Here is a 16,772-nt window from a genome sequence, read left to right as displayed (position 1 = left end):
GACTACATTCGAACAACTATGCAATCATCCAATGTTTCCAAAATCTCCGGACGCTAGACAAATTATTTCAAATGTAGACCTCAATTTCACAGTTGAGAACAATTTCGTGGCCATTCGATAACTGGGATATATTCAACCGAATATCACTGATTTCTATCAATTTTTGGTGACCTCGATTGGATCAGCTGAAATGCGGCTTCGTTTGAGCTCTAACGGGAAGGATGCGAGAAGAATTCCTGCGGCTAGTGGTACGCAAAATCTCTCCAGCCCCGTTAGTTTGGTTGGAGGAAAGAAGTATTACATTGAGGTAACCTATGTTCAACATCAACCTGATAACAGTCAACAATTAATTCAAGTCTCTTGGAAAAGACTCGATACCACTAACGGATTCCATGAAATCGATGAAGCTTTCTTCTCACCATACACGGGCGATGACAACAAGTATGAATTTAAAATGTACGATGAAAATTTTCCAGATGCACTTTCCTGTGCTCAATTTGTCGGGAGGTCCACTAACAAGTTCTTGAGGCCAGAGAAGCTACCGGTTCCTCGAACGAGCTGCTGTAGATCAGGTCTTAGTGGTGTGCGAGTATAGACCCAGTTACCTCATCGATCCGGAAAATCTACCACCTGACTTTCAAAGATATGACGGTGTTTCACTATATGTACAACCAACGTATGTTTACCCTCCTTTGAACGGAACGAGAGTGGCTTTCGAGGAGATGATATTTTTCCTTGAAGAAGAAGTGGAAGCTTTCTCGGTTGTAAACAAATACTTCGAACAGTTAAGTAGAGCCTATCCAGGGTAAGTTGAATCAAATCAAACACACCAATGCATTTTTATTTGTAGGTTGAAAAGAAGAACAAACTCATAACAAATTATAAAGTATTAAGTTCTTTGTTTCAAACGTTTTACACCCTATGTTATGATTACGAAAACAAATCAAAACTGAACAAACCAGATTTTTCATTGCAAATGAACCTTTTGAGTTTTGGAATGATAGACAGCTAACACGTTTAACACGTGTATTTACAATAACAATAAATCCTTATTCCCCTGGCTCCGCAGATAGCAGTGCTAATCGAGGCGGGCCAGGATAATCAGTAAAAGAAGAGGAAAATACACACAATTAAAACTACAGATGAATAAATAGATGGTTAGAATACGTTACTGAGGTTATTAGAATACAATTATTCCCTCTACTGTAGTCTTCAGCCAGCTTAAAACTTAAACAGCGTGTAACTCGAATTATGGTTGCATTATTCTAGAGGTCTAAGCAGATTTACCTTCAAAATGAATAATACAATCTATTCAATGGTCTCCGAGATGTTTGTTTTACCTAGCAACAGGCCATGAAAACGCTCCCAATTAAAGAATGCTTCGTCAAGCCACCTCAGAGAAAAAAACCTCGAAATTTATTCTCACTCTGAGAGAATAAAACAAAAAATTTATAGAAACCTTTATTTTGAACTATCCCCTATGTCTAAAGTACTCCATGGTCCCAGGAGGTACAAGCCGTCACACTGAATAATGAAAATTTGTAAAGAAGTTAGCAGTATCATACGCGAAGCTGTATGCCAAAATCCAGAGCGGAATTTTGCATAATTACGCTCAGTTAAAAAAAATTAAGCGGCCGCTTTGCTTCCTTTGATTAAATTATGACGGACCGTGACAATCAAAATTTTTCCCGTTGAAATAACTCGTTATTCGTCGAATGCTGAAAGTCAAGTAACTGTTAGAAATTTTAATGTTTACCTTGGTGTAAAAACCTATGTAGTTTTTTTCTTTGCCTTATAACTATTACTTTCCACGGCTCCATCGTACTCCTTTTTATGTCTTCTTTGTTCCACTTTACTCGTGAAAGTAACAGGCACTTTCACCAGAGATGGGCCGATATTTAAGGTGTATTAAAGCTAAGGGAGCTGCCATTAGTATCGCTTACGTGGGAGTGGTCGGAGGGTTTTGGTTGTGCTACAATAAACTTCATCTGATCCCCCCCCCCCCCCAAGGCTCTGTAATGTTCTTATGATCACCCCTCCCCCTACTCATTGCAGTGATTGTATCAAAGGCAAAACATTGTACGCTCCTCAGATAGTTTTACTTGATTGTAATGGAACCAGTGCTGTTCCCTCAACTGAAAAGACCGGTTCACGCTCTTGAGTGCATGCTGGGTAATTAGGGCAAGCAAATCCAAAATGGCGGATACGAACAACACTCTTTTGCTCGATCTGAATACTTATAGTTCAATATAGAAGTCACAGCTACATTTTGAGCTCTTTATGTTATTGCCATCTCGCTCAAAAGTCGTTGACAGTTCAATATCCCAACAACACGATCATGGCCACGCACCTCGAAGATTTTTTGGAACTTTCATGTGGGGAATTGCAGTTTTATCTTAAACAGCGAGGTTTGCCCTCTGGAGGGACACACTCGGATCTTGCTGCTCGTGCTTTGGTAGCTTTTGAACATAAAACGCCTATTCGAGATTCGGCCGAAAGCCAAGCCAAGTCACTACAAAATGAACATGTAGAACTACTACGCACATGCGGTATAAAGGATCCGTTATCCATGGTCGATTGGGAGGACTGTGTAACAAAGTGGCCGCATACAAACATTGGTCAAATATTCTCGTTTATACTTGGAAAAAAAGCTTTCGACACTGACTATATTGGTCAATATAAAATCAGAAAAGCGTATTCATACTTTAAAAGTGGTTTTGTGCACACTGTATACTCAAAAACAATTCATGGACAAGACAAAGTTCTGTTGTTTGCATCTGTCACTCCATCTCAAAGAATTCGCGAAGAACCTCATGAAGTGTGGATAATTTGTAAATCTCCCGGTGAAATTCTTGGGGCATATTGTAGCTGTACAGCTGGATACAGTCAGTGCTGTAATCATGTCATAGCCCTTTTATATAAAGTTGAGTTTGCCAACCAGAAAGGTTTCACAGATCCTTCCTGCACAGATAAGGCATGTGTGTGGAATAATACTAGCAAGAAAGACATCCAACCCATGAAATTAAAGGACATGGTGTTCCAAAGCCACAAGGTAGTCAAAGAAAACCCAAGTTATGCTATTAATAGCAAGGAAAAACAGAACTTTGATCCTCGGCCAGAATCCTTGAGGGTTGTTACCGAAGAAAGCAAGCAAAAGTTTCTAGCTTCTCTTCGAAACATAAATCCTGATGCTGTCATCCATATTTCATATGCACCACCAACTTCTGATGATGTTCCCCCATCACTACAAATTATAGCTGATGATATATCCTCTAAAAACAATGGTGTAGATGCTGATGAATTAGTGAGACAATTTCTGGAACAATTATCTTTCAATGACAGTAGCATTAAAGAATTAGAAAAGGCCACAAGGGATCAGGCTAACTCCAGTATATGGAAAGAGCAAAGAAAAGGTAGAATAACTGCATCTCATTTTCATGAAGTATACACAAAGACAAAAACAATTCTTAGAAAAAGAAAGCCAAATTGCAAAGTAACACCTCTTCTTGAGCGAATTTTAGATTGTACCGATCTGTCAATGATACCTGCCATTAAATGGGGAAGAGAACATGAGAGAGATGCTGCTGCATCATTCTTTGCACAAGAATCCAAAAAACACAAAAATGCAAAGCTTCAGACTTGTGGCTTGTTTATATCTAAAACTTACCCTTTTGTGGGAGCTACCCCAGATGGTATTTTTCACTGCGATTGCTGTGGTCATTCTTGTATTGAGTATAAATGTCCATACTCACTTGCAGACATGAAATTTGATGAGCATTGGAACAATACAACTTATCTAGAATTAGTGAATGGGAATATCATGCTCAAGAGAACCCACAGTTATTATTACCAGATACAAGGACAAATGGCCCTAACAGGATGTCCTAAAACCTTTTTTGTTGTTTGGACTCCACTTAGTGGTGCTCATATTGAAATTATTGAGTTTGATTTAAAACTGTGGTAAGATATCATACCAAATCTAACAATTTTTTTCAAGACTTATGTTGCTAGGGTGTTGCTAGGTACTAGGCCTATTTATTATTGTGCTGTCTGTGAAAAACCCTGTCTTGAGCCAGATGAAATTGAATGTGATGATGAAAACAGTGTTCAGTGTGAATGTTGTATGCTATGGTTTCACTGGGCCTGCTCAAATTTTGAACAAGAATCAACATTCATTTGCAGATTTTGCAATGAACAAGCAATAGATAATGATTAAAATTATAGAGTGGAAGCAATATGACCTCAACAAACTACTAAATAGTACAAAATAGTGCGGATGAAACCAAAACATTATAGTATTTAGTATTACTAAAGTTTCAAAGTTATTGTTTGAACATTGTTGTAGCTATATACAAACATGTTTGTGTAATTCCATAAAGGAATTGTATTCTAGAAGATGTGTAAATAAACTTGACTACCATAGCTTATAACCTGTGAGAAAATTGAATGGGAACATTTTGGACTGGTACAAAATGCAAACATAATTGATGAAATGAAATCTATGTACTCAAAGGCTTTTTCATATTACATATTGCTGCACAAATGATGATTATGTCATCCAAATGGGAAAGAATGCTAATGGGAATTTCTTGCTTTAACATAGCAAAGTCTTTAATTCGCTTGATAGCCTGCTCGACATAAATCCGTACATTAGCAATAAGTGATGTGTTCCTAACATCAGCACCTGACATCTGGAGATTGGAATGCTTGGAGGGTGGAATTGTTAGAGAACATTGGTAGTATGCTAACAGGTCATGAATCTTGAATCCCCTGTCTGCCATAACTTGGTCATGTGGCTGAAGATAGTTTAAGAAACCACTGTTTTCTACAATAAAAACATCAGATGACCTCCCACTGAAGGTCTCAGAGACAAATGATATGTGGCCATTTGGTGTTATCCCTATCAAAAACTTTAACGTGTAGTGTTGTTTGTAATTTGACCAACACATTGCCGCATTCTCTAAGCTTGATGGGGTTTCAGAGAATAGTTCTGTGCAGTCAATGATGACTCTACACTTTCTGTAATATCGTCGAAACATATCAGGCATATTTCTTTGAATTAAATACCTATCTGGCCAGGAAATCATCCACTTTAATTCTTTAGACATCAGCTTAACCCAAGTGGTAAAGACAGAGCTGACAGTCGCCTCGGAAACTTTGAACCTTAAAGCCAGATCAAATACAAAGAGTCCTAGCTTGATTCGCATCATGGTTAGCAAAAACTCTTGCTCCAAGGTTAGAGCTCTCTGTACATTATTTGACCTGGGCTTGGTGGTGTCCTTCAAAGCACTTTCTTTGTCTCCTTTCCAGTAGTGCATACACATGGCTTTTTCAAAGAGTGTATTAAACATCAATTGAAATGTTTCTACGTTAGGGAATCCAGTGAAACGCTGGACATCTTGCTCTGTTGTTAAATCAGCAAACTTCATACTTCCGTATGTTAGCGGATTTATTATCAAGCATTGAGTTCCTTCTTCTTTGAAGCTTGAGTTATTGGATGCCTCAGCAGTAGAGACAACTTCGTGTCTTGCCACAAGCTTTCTTTTCTTGGGTGAAGGTTTGTTAGAGTCACTTGGCACCATATACAAAGTTGGAGTTGGTGAGGAGTACGTTGGCTTTCCATATTGAAAGTGATTCGAACAAACAGTCTTGTAGTTGCCGGGTTCGAATCCAACAAGTCCTTTGGATATGCTGGCAATCCATTGGGCTCTTTTCTTTGGATCCTTCGGAATAAAATGCCAGCGAAGATTTTCGACATGTGACCGTTTCACTATCTTTTTTGGATATCTTGAGTCGTTGTTACAACCTCCAACACAACATCGGTAGTTAACCATTATATATCTTATTTTTTGACGCATTAAAATCGAAAATACAGAGCTCAAAATGTAGCTGTGACTTTTATCTTGAACTGTCAATACTAAAAATTGCGACCAGTTCTGAAACAAAGCCGATATTCATTAAGTATTCAGATCAAGCAAAAGAGTGTAGCCGAGCGTGTCCGCCATTTTGGATTTGCTTGCCCTAATTACCCAGCATGCACTCAAGAGCGTGAACCGGTCTAATGGGACCGCTACAGCTATGGAACTGTGGCAGTAAGTACAAGGAAGACTGGGACAAATTTCGAGGATTCTCTGAGTATTTTGAGAGAAAGGTTACATGGGGAGGCGAAGACTGGGATCTAATTGACAGTGCAGTCAAGATTGGTCTGGAAATAGAGCGCAGGAAAATTCCATATATCTACTATTATTACCACAGTAAAACAGGTATGTGGCAATTAGATACCGAAGATGGAAAAACCAGCCAAAATCCGTAGATCAAATTAAAGATCTTTTTTTTGACCAACATGTTTCGAAAAGACATCGAGCACCCTCGGGTCGGTCGGAGATAGGAAAGGGGAGGGGGGAGGGGGAAGGGGGGAAGTCTTGAGTAAGGCACAAATGCGTGATCTTCCTGTGCGGTAACAACAATTTTCATCAATACTAGTTTAAACATTTTGTCTGGATATCCCAGAAGTAGCTATATGATGGGGATGTGCCACAATCTTAGCAATCGTAGCAAAATAGAAAAAATTCGTTTTAAAGACTGAGCAAGAGTATGAGGGCCTCCTCGGCATACCCCGTCCCAAACTCTACCCTAGAGTTTTCCCCGCTCCTCCTTAGTCACCATACATTACCAGGAGGGTGACTGGTATGAGGAAACTTTCAATTCTCAAGGTTGTAAGGTATCGCCTAGACTGCAAACATTTTTTACTTGTAATAGCTGTACCCAAGTAGCGAATAGACAAATGGGTGGATGATGACATGTGCGCAACTCTGTTTCACTCGTCGCTTACTCGCTTTTGGCATTTTGTAAGGATAGTCAACGCAACTGATATTCAAGAGATACAGAAAAAATTATAGAATTGCATGTGCATGTGACATAATTATGACGAGACCTCATCTCATTGGTATCTATATAGGTAGTTTTAATTTATAATTCTTAGTACCAGTAGTACGCGTCATTCTCGTATTCGTCATATTGTGCTGATCATGAACAATAAAATTATAACATACTGGGCCCAGTTGTTCAAAGGCCGATTAGCTCTAACCCAGGGTTAAATTTTAATCCAGGTTTCTAAATTTCTCTAATCAAAAGCCATTTTGGGATAATTTCCCTAGTTCTTTTTTGGACATTCAATCATCAAATAGTAGACAAATGGAATTAAGCTGAATTTTCTTTCAGAGCTTTCAGATCTTAAAGAAAACCCTGGGTTATCTTAACACAGCTTTGAACAACCCGGCCCTGATGATTAATGTCTGGGGTTTGTGTTTTTCTTGTGCTACCCAGGCAGCACAAATATCAATTTTTCTGCCTGAAACCAAGCAAAAGTAGGGACCTTAAGGAACCACGACGGCGACGCCAAGGAAGACTTCGATTAAAAAATGAATTTCTACTCTTAGTCAGAATTTTTAAAATGGCTGCAGGAGCTTACTGTCTCATACAGCGCCACAGCTCAACTTCAGCATGACGTATAAAGTAGCCTTTGAGTTCCAAATGGAAATTAAAATAATTTGCCGTCGCGGTTTCGGTTCGCAGGCGACGCAAATTTTGGCGAATTCACGTTGTTGTTTTGCATAGGACGGCTAAGAAATGTACAAAGTTTCAAAACGCACGTGCTGAGCTATTGTTCTGCCAATTAGATCTCTTGTTTTTCCACGTCCTCGTTGCCGTCGCCGTCGTGGTTTCTTAAGGTCCCGAGTGGCGATCAAGGATGTCTCTCTCTAATATGCTCAGCTATATTCATCAGACCAACTGTACAAGTTAAAAACCATACTAAGAAAATGATTCAGTTCTCGCTTTTTTAAAAATCAAGCTTATTGACGAGCACTGTGCATATTTACAATTGCGAGGAGCAGAAGTTGGGGTTTCCGACAATCACGCACCACGCACGAGTTCGTTTCCCCAACCCTTTCCACCAGTCTCCTCCTGTCAGTTGAGGTGGCGGCAGACTGGTTTGAGGCTAGCTGGATAATAAACCTCGTTCCTCGTTCCCATGGCGTCAAGCTTTGTCAATAACTAACTAATTCCTACAATTGCCACATTCCATTTTTAGCGTGGTAATAATGATAGACCAACGGTGATCGTTTCCTTTCTACTTCAAGGCCATTCTTGACTGCGCCGTCGATTATGTCCCAGTCCTCCCCTCCCCAGGTGGTTTTGTTGACAAAACCTTGTGAAAAGCCTCCAAATGTTTCCCAGTCCTCTTTATACATAGCAACTGTTCCATAACTGTAATGGTACCATGAGCCTCTGGGAAGAGCACTGCTTCCACCACAATTTAGAAAGATGATTTGGGGAGCATAGACGGTCCTTCCTTTAATACAATGCTGAAAATAACGTAAAAAAGTATTAAAACTTCCTTTTTAGATTATGTCAAGGAGACTGGGACAAGAACTCAAATGCCAGCATGCAAGGTGAAAAACTTTATTGGTTACCCATAAGCCAACTTGGCAAAGCTATTAATCTTCTCGACACGACTTAGTGACTGGTCATTATTAACCGTCGTGGAATAAGGGGTGAGGGGGAGAGGGGTTGGAGTTTGCTGATTGTGTCACGATCCCCCCATATGGCTCAATAAAATTTTTATGATCTTCTTTTATTGGCAGTTAACTGGCAGTCAATTTTTTCCTTAGTTCCCCCCTTCCTCCCCTTAATATTCTGTTGACGACGACTGATCCCACCTCTGTTAACCCTAAAACCCATATGATTCCCCCGAAAAATTTACGACTTAAATTTCTCATTTTGAGTTCTACTCAGTCCCAAGGGTCGTGCGACCTTTTTTCTGATTGGCTGTGGTGTTGTAACTGATTTGCAACGGTTAGTTTAAAAGAACTCTTCATCCATACCTTACGTATGTCGTTAATCATCTGACTTCCGATATCGAGATGTAAGTCAATGGTTACTACAATGGCCTCAGGATCATCTATTAACTGTATACCTTCCATTAAGGAAACTGTGCGCGAATAATTACCAGGCTTTGAGATATAATGATAGTTCTTCAGATTGCTTCTTCTCAAAGTATGCTCTAAGTCAATATCTGGGCTATCGAAGTCAAATATAACCACGTGTAAATGTTCATCTTTCGTATCTCGTATAATTTCTTCCACGTTCTTGATAAAATGATGAACCCACCGACCCAGGTTTTTGACCGTGAGAATCAGGTAGACATCCGCTGTTCTATTCCATTGTAGACCTCTGGGATAACACAATGGTTCATTTTTATCCTTCGGTTCAAATACATACTCCGCTAAAATATAGCCGTCAAAGTTGGTGAGATCTTTCACAGCAAGCTCCAGAAGATATCTGTTTCCTTTTATAAGATCCTCCTTTTTTTCAACGCGAATGATATCCTCAAGTTCGTATTTCCTGTTGAGATAATGTTTTACTTCATAAATGTGGATGATGGATTTACACAAAGCTCTCCACTTCAGACTGCGAAGATCAACCAGACCTCCCTGAGCCTAACAGTAATTAATATACAACATTAAATTTGTTTCCACTTATTGCTATATTTTGCCTTCATCATTATTATCAGTCTCTCTTAACACGATTTGCCAGAACTCGAAGAGGTATTCTTAGCTTCCGACCCAAGCTGCGAACGTCGGATCGAACGAACGACTAAACGAACAACCTAAGGAATGAACGACTAGCCGAACGAACAACCCCGACGACCAACGATGCTAAGAATGAACGGGTTACGGAACTAACTAAAGAAAAAACAAATAACTAAACGAACGAACGAGCAACAGAAAAACGAACGGACGAGCAACGAAAAGACGAGAGAACAAATAAACGAACAACGACGGCTAGGAATGATCAATTATCAAGGATTGACAAATGGCAATCCACGAATAGTCAACAACTGCGAAAAAGGCTAATTTCCCATTTTTAAAAATTTCAAATTCTTACCCTGGATAGCTTTTTTCCACAGCTTCCATGTACGTCTCAACCACAGACCATGCTTCCTCTTCTTCTAATGGATCCTCAGCCAAAAACACGGTATGGGCCGTGTGACTTCTGATAATGCCGTCAACATTTGGATATGGGTAACCGTACGTTTTACGAATATGTTTTTTTACACCATGGTATTTTTCAAACCCATTTAATTGAGTGGGATTGAGAACGTAGCTGGGATTGTAGTCACAAAATGGTAAGGCACTACTAACCGCGGAATTGTCTAAGCTAGGATATGGCTCTGACCTCATATATTTGTTTGCGAAGCTTCTCTGATATTTTGCACAATAGTGAGCTTTAGGTAAATGATCGTCATAGATTTTGTACTTGTCCTTCTCACTGTCATTTGTATACGGCGAAAGTGATTCGCTCTCAATAATCTCAAACGTGGATTTCCCTGGTCGTTTCCAGGCGACTTGCAGAAAGTTCTCGCCTCTTTTTCGCACTCCAAGAGAGTAGACAATCTCAATGAAATATCGTTTTCTTGCCTCTAAATAAACTCCAGCGGAAATCTGAGATTTTACGGCCTCAAAGTCCCACCTTTTGATTGTAGATTTTAAATCAGTTTGCCTGATGTAAGCAATCTGGTTTGCCGACCTCCAGGCTTTATCAGAGCTCAGCCAGACTTCAGCAAAGCCATTCGATGTCACCGCGAAGAGATATTCGCCTGAAAAATTTGGAACCAAATACCCAAGTAAACGATGGCCATCTACGCGGCGACGGCTCACAGTAGTGATCTCTGTTCGTGATATTATTCCTCTTTTATCCGGTGCTTTGGGAAAGACTGGAAAATTACAGAGTGCTTCAATGCTCTTCAAACAGTTGTATTCCCAAACGTGGTGGTTTAGTCCTTTTGGCATGTCAAATATCTTTTCGTCAAGATCGAGGGTTCCGCCTGACTCCAGAAAAGACAGTCGCTCCAATGAGCCAAGAAGCTTTTTCTGGAAGCTCTTTGCGCTCGGAAAACAATTTTGTCGACCCAAAAGGCACACATCAGTGAAAATTAAGGAAAGACACATGATGAAGGAACCGGCAGAAACAGCCAATTTCAACACTGTAAGATTCATCTCTCTATTGTAAAATTAAAGCAATACTCCTCTCGAAAGTTTCATCTCAATAGTTCCATCACAGCGTCTATATGTCCCCTGTCAAGAATTGGCGTCAACTTGAGATAGTCGACGAATAAATAGACCCTCCACACTAATTTTAAACTCACTAAAGTAGGATGTGAGCTCGCAAAGGAGGATGGGAGTTCACAAGATTATCCTTGAAAGCAAACTTGCTCTGAATAAGATGAAGATGGAAAATTTGCTCAAACGCAGCTCGGTTTCTGTATCAACCCCTCCGATATTGTCTGCGATGCGATAATGCACAAACCGGAAGCGTTTTATTTTGGAAAACATTCTGATATTATCCTTGAGAATTGTGTACCGAGTTCTGAGGATGGAACTTGTTCTTCTCTCTTTAGATTGCTTTGTTTTCATTTTCTTTCGTGAGCGAAAACCGCACGAACGCATCCTAATCTGTGTTTGGCTTCCATACTCTTAATCGTGTATTGAAAGTATCATTTTTGCCGAGGTTTTTTTATTTTTCTTTTAAATTATCATGGCATCTTTTCATGTCCTGAGGTCGGAATCTGACCCAGCATGATTTGTTGCGAGAGGATCCGTTCTGCATTTGAAATATTGTTCACCGTTTAGATTAAAGAGTTCGGCAGAAAAGCTACGGATCGCTCGGCGCACTTTCCGGACCGGAACTAGAATCTTTGCTGAGACCTAGGTCGATCAGACTAAAGTGGCTGACAATTTTATGAAAAATCAACACGGGCTAGACTGTTAAATTTGTAAGGATACAAAATAGACAATACAACACAGTGATTTATTGCCAATCCTTGAGTGACCCTATCACACCGATATCAAGTTGACACAAACAAGTTTGGAGTTTCCAAGGCAACGAGTAGTCTCATTGATAAAGTATGTGAAAACATTTTTAGTTATCGTGTTAATGATTTTCTTTTGTTTGACATGCAGCGAAGAAACTTTCCACTAGAAAAGAATCCGTTAAAACGAATTAAACTTTGTATTTCGTCTTATTCGAACCTGGTGATCCGTTGGCATATTTTGGCCTTGTTTTTCACGACACGAAGACATTTTCAAGTGGAAGACACTCTGTTATGAAGATGTTATGAAGTATTCGAAAGACCCTCATAGACATATTGGGACTTTATAACTGCTGGACATATTGGGACTTTACCACTGCTTTGATTTGGTCATGCGCTCTATCACGTCTTGTGAGTGCAAGGATCGAAAATAATTAAGCTGTTTTTGTGCGCTAAAAAATGTCAAGTGTTATGTTGAAGTTGCTTTCATGGAAGACGCAAAAGATAACAAAATTAATCAATTATATATCAGCTATATTGTTACGTATTTTGCTCACCCACAGCCGGCGACTGAAACAATCAAGTCGCTTCTTATGTATTCTGTCTAAATTTTTTCAATTCTGTGATAAACCATTTTTGATATCGTGCTTTTTCCTCTTCTTCGCGGCATTTCAATCCAAGAATTTCGTTTGTATGTTCAAACACGTAGTCAATATTGACCAAGCTTGTTCCATTAAATGGTTGGATACCAGACAAAAGGTCTTGTTTGCGTTGATCTGAATGTAAATTCTCCCATCCAGCTGCTACAGTATTTCCTTCTAAGTTAATTACAAGAATTTGCTGTTAGATTAAGATAAAAACTTCTATCTGACAAGTTTGAGTATTCTCATTACCTGTTTGCTGGATAATGTATAGATATTATATGGAGAAGTTACATGTTAATCACTTCTTGGAGGTGAACTTCAGAATGACTATGGATCAAGGAAAGCCCGAGGGTCAAGGTTCAAAAAACGCATACTTATAAGGAAGCCAATATCCGAATTCTTGAACTTGGAACTTGGAACTTGGAACTTGGAACTTGGAACGTGGAACTTGGAACGTGGAACTTGGAACGTGGAACTTGGAACGTGGAACTTGGAACGTGGAACGTGGAACTTGGAACGTGGAACGTGGAACTTGGAACTTGAAACTTATACTCCCAAATAGCTGGGCTAACGCTGGGAGATATAGAATAACTTATTAATAGTGCTAATAATCTACAATAAATATGTAAAGTCTAAAAGAAACAATAAATGTAAATAGTTCAAAATCTTTTCAGGTGGTTCGGGGTCTTCATGTTCTGAATGTTCCCGTATGGCTAATGATTTAAAAGAAGTAATGTTCTCAGCTTGGGCTGTTTGAGTTGACAGTTTATTCCATACCCGAACAGTTCGTATAAACGGAGAATAACTGCGCGCCAAAACACTTGAGTGGGGCTGGAGCATGGCATGTTGGATCCTTGGTCTAGGAGTGGGGCTGGAGCATGGCATGTTGGATCCTTGGTCTAGGAGCTGGTTGGATAGAAGCTGGGAAATCAAGATCTATGAGATTGTTTTTGATTTTATAAAAAAGAGTCACTTGGGCCAGCAAACGTCTGGATTCCAAGGAGTCCCAACCAAGTTGATTTACAAGATCTCGTGAGTTTGTAGATCTCTTGTAATTGTGCGCGACGAAATGAGCAGCCCGTCGCTGGACTTTTTCGATAGTTTCAGTGTCCTTGATTGTGTGTGTGGATTCCAGGCAGCGCTTGCATATTCTAGTTAAGGTCGAATAATTGCTTTTTGTAGGCTCTTTCCTTGACTTCAGACGTACACGGTTGTAAAGTCCGTTTGACCAGCCCGAGAGCTCTATTGGCTTTGTTGGAAGTTTTGTCACAATGTTCTTTCCAACAATTTAGCTTGCTCGTTAATCTAACACCCAGATAATCATAGGAAGTTATACGTTCCAAGACCTGACTATGCATGCAATATGGTAGTATGACAACGGTTCGCTTGTTGGTCAAGGAAATGTGGTAGCATTTCTTAACATTAAACTCCATCTGCCAATGACAGGCCCATGAAGTTAGTCTGTCAAGGTCTTGTTGAAGGATAAGATGATCCGCAGGCGATACAACCTGTCGGTACATAATGGTGTCGCCAGCAAAGAGACTAATATTTGACTTGATGTCACTTACGATGTCATTTATGTACATCAAGAAAAGCGTGGGGCCTAAGACAGACCCTTGTGGAACACCTGAAATAACCTTGCAAGGGGTAGAGTGTACGCCGTTTACACTGACACTTTGGGAGAGGTTGCTTAAGAAACCCTTTATCCATAATAAGGTTTGGCCTTGAATACCATTGAATGAATAAGTTTTGTAAATAAAGTATTTTTGAAGGCCTAGAGATTACATAAGAAAGCCAAAAAGTGTACAAGAAAGATGGCAATCTCGAGCGCGCAATCCCTAGCGGGAAATCCAAAGTTGGCAATCACGAGTGAAAAGGCAGACCTTTTCTTGCCCCGGCTTGTGTAGACAATCAAAACCGAGGTATTTTTTTTTGCTTGCATTCTCAAAGTAAAAGTCTACATTCATTTAATCTTTGAGCGAAGCTTTAGGGTTCAAATCCAGGATTAATGTTAATATAAAGGGAAATCGGTCTATCCTACTAAGAATAAAACAATTTTTATTGATAATATCATTCGATATGCCGTGACGCTCTTGTTTTATACAACGCGCTAATGAAACAGCTTGTCCAGAGCTGCTGGGTTGCTGCCCCACTCGGTGTTTATTGGCCGAGAGGGCCTTGAGTCATGATTATCGCTGACTCTTTGATTAGTGTTTACACTGTGCGGATGTAACGTGTCATTCTTATTGAGGTATTTACATACAACCGTACACGATCACACCGCTTCTATTTCGCCAGATATCTGCTGTGATCTAGAAGCTGGCTTAATTACTTTCACCACACTCAAGGGAATATGTAGCTTAGGTCTGAACTGACTGTCGAATAATAGCTGCCATAAGTGATAGACAGTTAATGTTCCCTTGTACATAAATGTTTTCTATTTGCATTTGATTGTAAATAAACAGACGCATTAACTGTAAAAGTGATAAATAACAATCAACAACTTCTCATACAAAAAAAAGAAAAAAACTGGAGTTGTAAGTTAGAGTTACCTAACATATTTTGATACAAACTTACGTATGGCACTTCCAGTTAAGGTTATTACTTATACGATGAGTGTAATAACGTGCATTCGCTTACGATCTTTGAAACATGTTTTGCAGTGTTTGCCACCTGCTCCGGTAAATCCAATTTTGTGGAGTTTACCTGCTGTAAACACGCAGCTAACATGCAAAGTTTCAAATGCATGAAATTTGTGCGATGTCTTTCGCAGTTGTTGCTTTTAATTCAGAACTTGGATATACAACAGAAACAATACAAGGATAATTTAACCCTGAAAACCTCATTGACAGAGAGTAAACAATGCCTCCACTGAGAAATAACAGTAATATATACACCAGAAAGTATTAAAGCGATATTTCACTCTTAGCAAAACGAGTCGGGAGTTTTCGATGGTCCTGAGAAATCACAAAGTCAATTTACCAAAATATAAATCAAAAACAACTCGATCCTCGAATCCTACTTTATATTACCTTACAGCTCTATCTCTTTTGAACTGGATCAAACGATGCATACTGTTTATAACTAGGAAAAATAGTTTGCAACGTTTATCGCCAATAAGTCGCTACGTAACTGGAGTTGGCCTTGTTTCTCGCAAAGTCATTCGAAACGGCGACCAGTCTTTTCTGGTACTCGGCATGTTGTCTGTCGTAAAAATCTGTGGCGCCCTTCTTCAACAGGTACGCTGCACACTCGAGTTTTCCCTTCTTGATGGCAGTGTACAGTGGAGGCCATCCTTCTTGATCCAGCGCATTTACATCCTCTCCTCCAATTTCGACCAGTTCTTTTAGCCAGACCAAATTTCCATCGGAAACCGCTCTGTGAATTCTCGGCAATCCGTCTAGATCACTGTCTGTTACAGGTTCATCATGATCTTCGATATGAATTGTCGGTGGATCCGATTTGCTCGGTGAACGTTTGCTGATAGCCAAGTCTTGTTCCACTTTAGGCCTCTCATAGGATCTTCTTTCAATTTCGGGCTTGAAAATTAGAGACATTTCTGATCTGCTAAGCCGTCTAGACAAGGGCATAATTGAATATTTTTAGAGCTATGCTTCACCAAATTGCTTCTGTTTTCTCTCTTTGCCTAAAAAATTCACACGAGAATTTCTTGAGAACTCATTTGATTGGTTTAATTGAAGACAAAGCTGTAGAAAAAGAATACGTCATTTTATGGTTTCTGAAAGATGCAAGTTGAGAACTTTTAAAGAACTGTTAATTTGTTGAAGTGATCATTACCTCACTGTTTGCTAAAGAATGGGCAAAGTGATATTTCTTTTGTCATTCACTCGACAAAAGTGGTTTCCATGGTGGTTTTCACTTGTTTTTCCTAGCCCTTACCGTCTGGTGTTCGTTAAAATCTGACAAAGTAGACGTATTCCAATATATTTTAGTTGCTGCCCCGAGTACGGACTTATATTGTGATTAAAGTGGAATAAGCGTGCAACGAATACGATGACTTAAAGCGTATAGACGAGTTTAAGCGCTTTTTAGAAACCCTGAACAAAAGTCAGATAATCGCTTTTGCGTCAAGCCCTCTGCTTATAGAAAGTATGATCACGTCCACATTTGCTTTTCTTTGTTTTTCAACGTTTAAAAATGCTGTATGTATTATTTCTTACGTCAGATTCTTGTTCTTTTATGCTGACGCTGATGAGATCAAGAAAATGGCTTCACCTTCCTCTTTGTGGTAAAAT

The 16,772-nt window shown here is 39.5% G+C and overlaps 2 protein-coding genes, 1 long non-coding RNA gene and 1 pseudogene across 4 annotated transcripts; 2 read left to right on the top strand and 2 right to left on the bottom strand.

The window, feature by feature from the left end:
- The first annotated feature begins 190 nt into the window (after positions 1–190).
- On the top strand, positions 191–6,950 carry LOC111323268 (uncharacterized; annotated as a pseudogene).
- Positions 6,941–11,060, bottom strand: LOC111323312 (uncharacterized). The gene is made up of 3 exons (XM_022926635.2): positions 9,949–11,060; positions 8,886–9,405; positions 6,941–8,366 (listed from the first exon to the last, which is right to left on the bottom strand). Exons 1-3 carry the CDS (start codon positions 11,058–11,060, stop codon positions 8,067–8,069), a joined length of 1,932 nt encoding a protein of 643 aa, XP_022782370.2. The 3' UTR covers positions 6,941–8,066.
- LOC148722437 (uncharacterized) lies at positions 10,084–11,979 on the top strand. Its single transcript, XR_015992232.1, has 2 exons — positions 10,084–10,189; positions 10,547–11,979. It is a non-coding gene; the product is annotated as an uncharacterized LOC148722437 (long non-coding RNA).
- A 2,578-nt stretch (positions 11,980–14,557) lies between these two features.
- Positions 14,558–16,567, bottom strand: LOC148722436 (uncharacterized). 2 transcript variants are annotated; one of them, XM_088735233.1, is made up of 2 exons: positions 16,315–16,567; positions 14,558–16,092 (listed from the first exon to the last, which is right to left on the bottom strand). In XM_088735233.1, the coding sequence occupies exon 2, from the start codon at positions 16,071–16,073 to the stop codon at positions 15,624–15,626; it is 450 nt and encodes a 149-aa protein (XP_088591359.1). In that variant the 5' UTR covers positions 16,074–16,092; positions 16,315–16,567; the 3' UTR covers positions 14,558–15,623. The 2 variants fall into 2 exon arrangements, with proteins under 2 accessions (XP_088591359.1, XP_088591358.1); XM_088735232.1 differs by having other exon boundaries at positions 14,558–16,223; positions 16,315–16,565.
- Positions 16,568–16,772: the final 205 nt, after the last annotated feature.

This window comes from Stylophora pistillata, chromosome 10 (genome assembly GCF_964205215.1).
Source record: "Stylophora pistillata chromosome 10, jaStyPist1.2, whole genome shotgun sequence".
Taxonomy (NCBI): domain Eukaryota; kingdom Metazoa; phylum Cnidaria; class Anthozoa; order Scleractinia; family Pocilloporidae; genus Stylophora; species Stylophora pistillata.
This window is presented reverse-complemented; position numbering and strand designations above follow the sequence as displayed.

Excerpts from the sequence above, each read along its gene's own strand:
- LOC111323312 (XM_022926635.2), bottom strand. The coding sequence starts at position 11,060 with ATGAATCTTACAGTGTTGAAATTGGCTGTTTCTGCCGGTTCCTTCATC. Across the intron at positions 9,406-9,948 it reads GTGGAAAAAAGCTATCCAGG|GAAATACGAACTTGAGGATA; the intron begins GTAAGAATTTGA and ends TTATCTCAACAG. Across the intron at positions 8,367-8,885 it reads TGATTAACGACATACGTAAG|CATTGTATTAAAGGAAGGAC; the intron begins GTATGGATGAAG and ends CGTTATTTTCAG.
- LOC148722436 (XM_088735232.1), bottom strand. The coding sequence starts at position 16,106 with ATGCCCTTGTCTAGACGGCTTAGCAGATCAGAAATGTCTCTAATTTTC.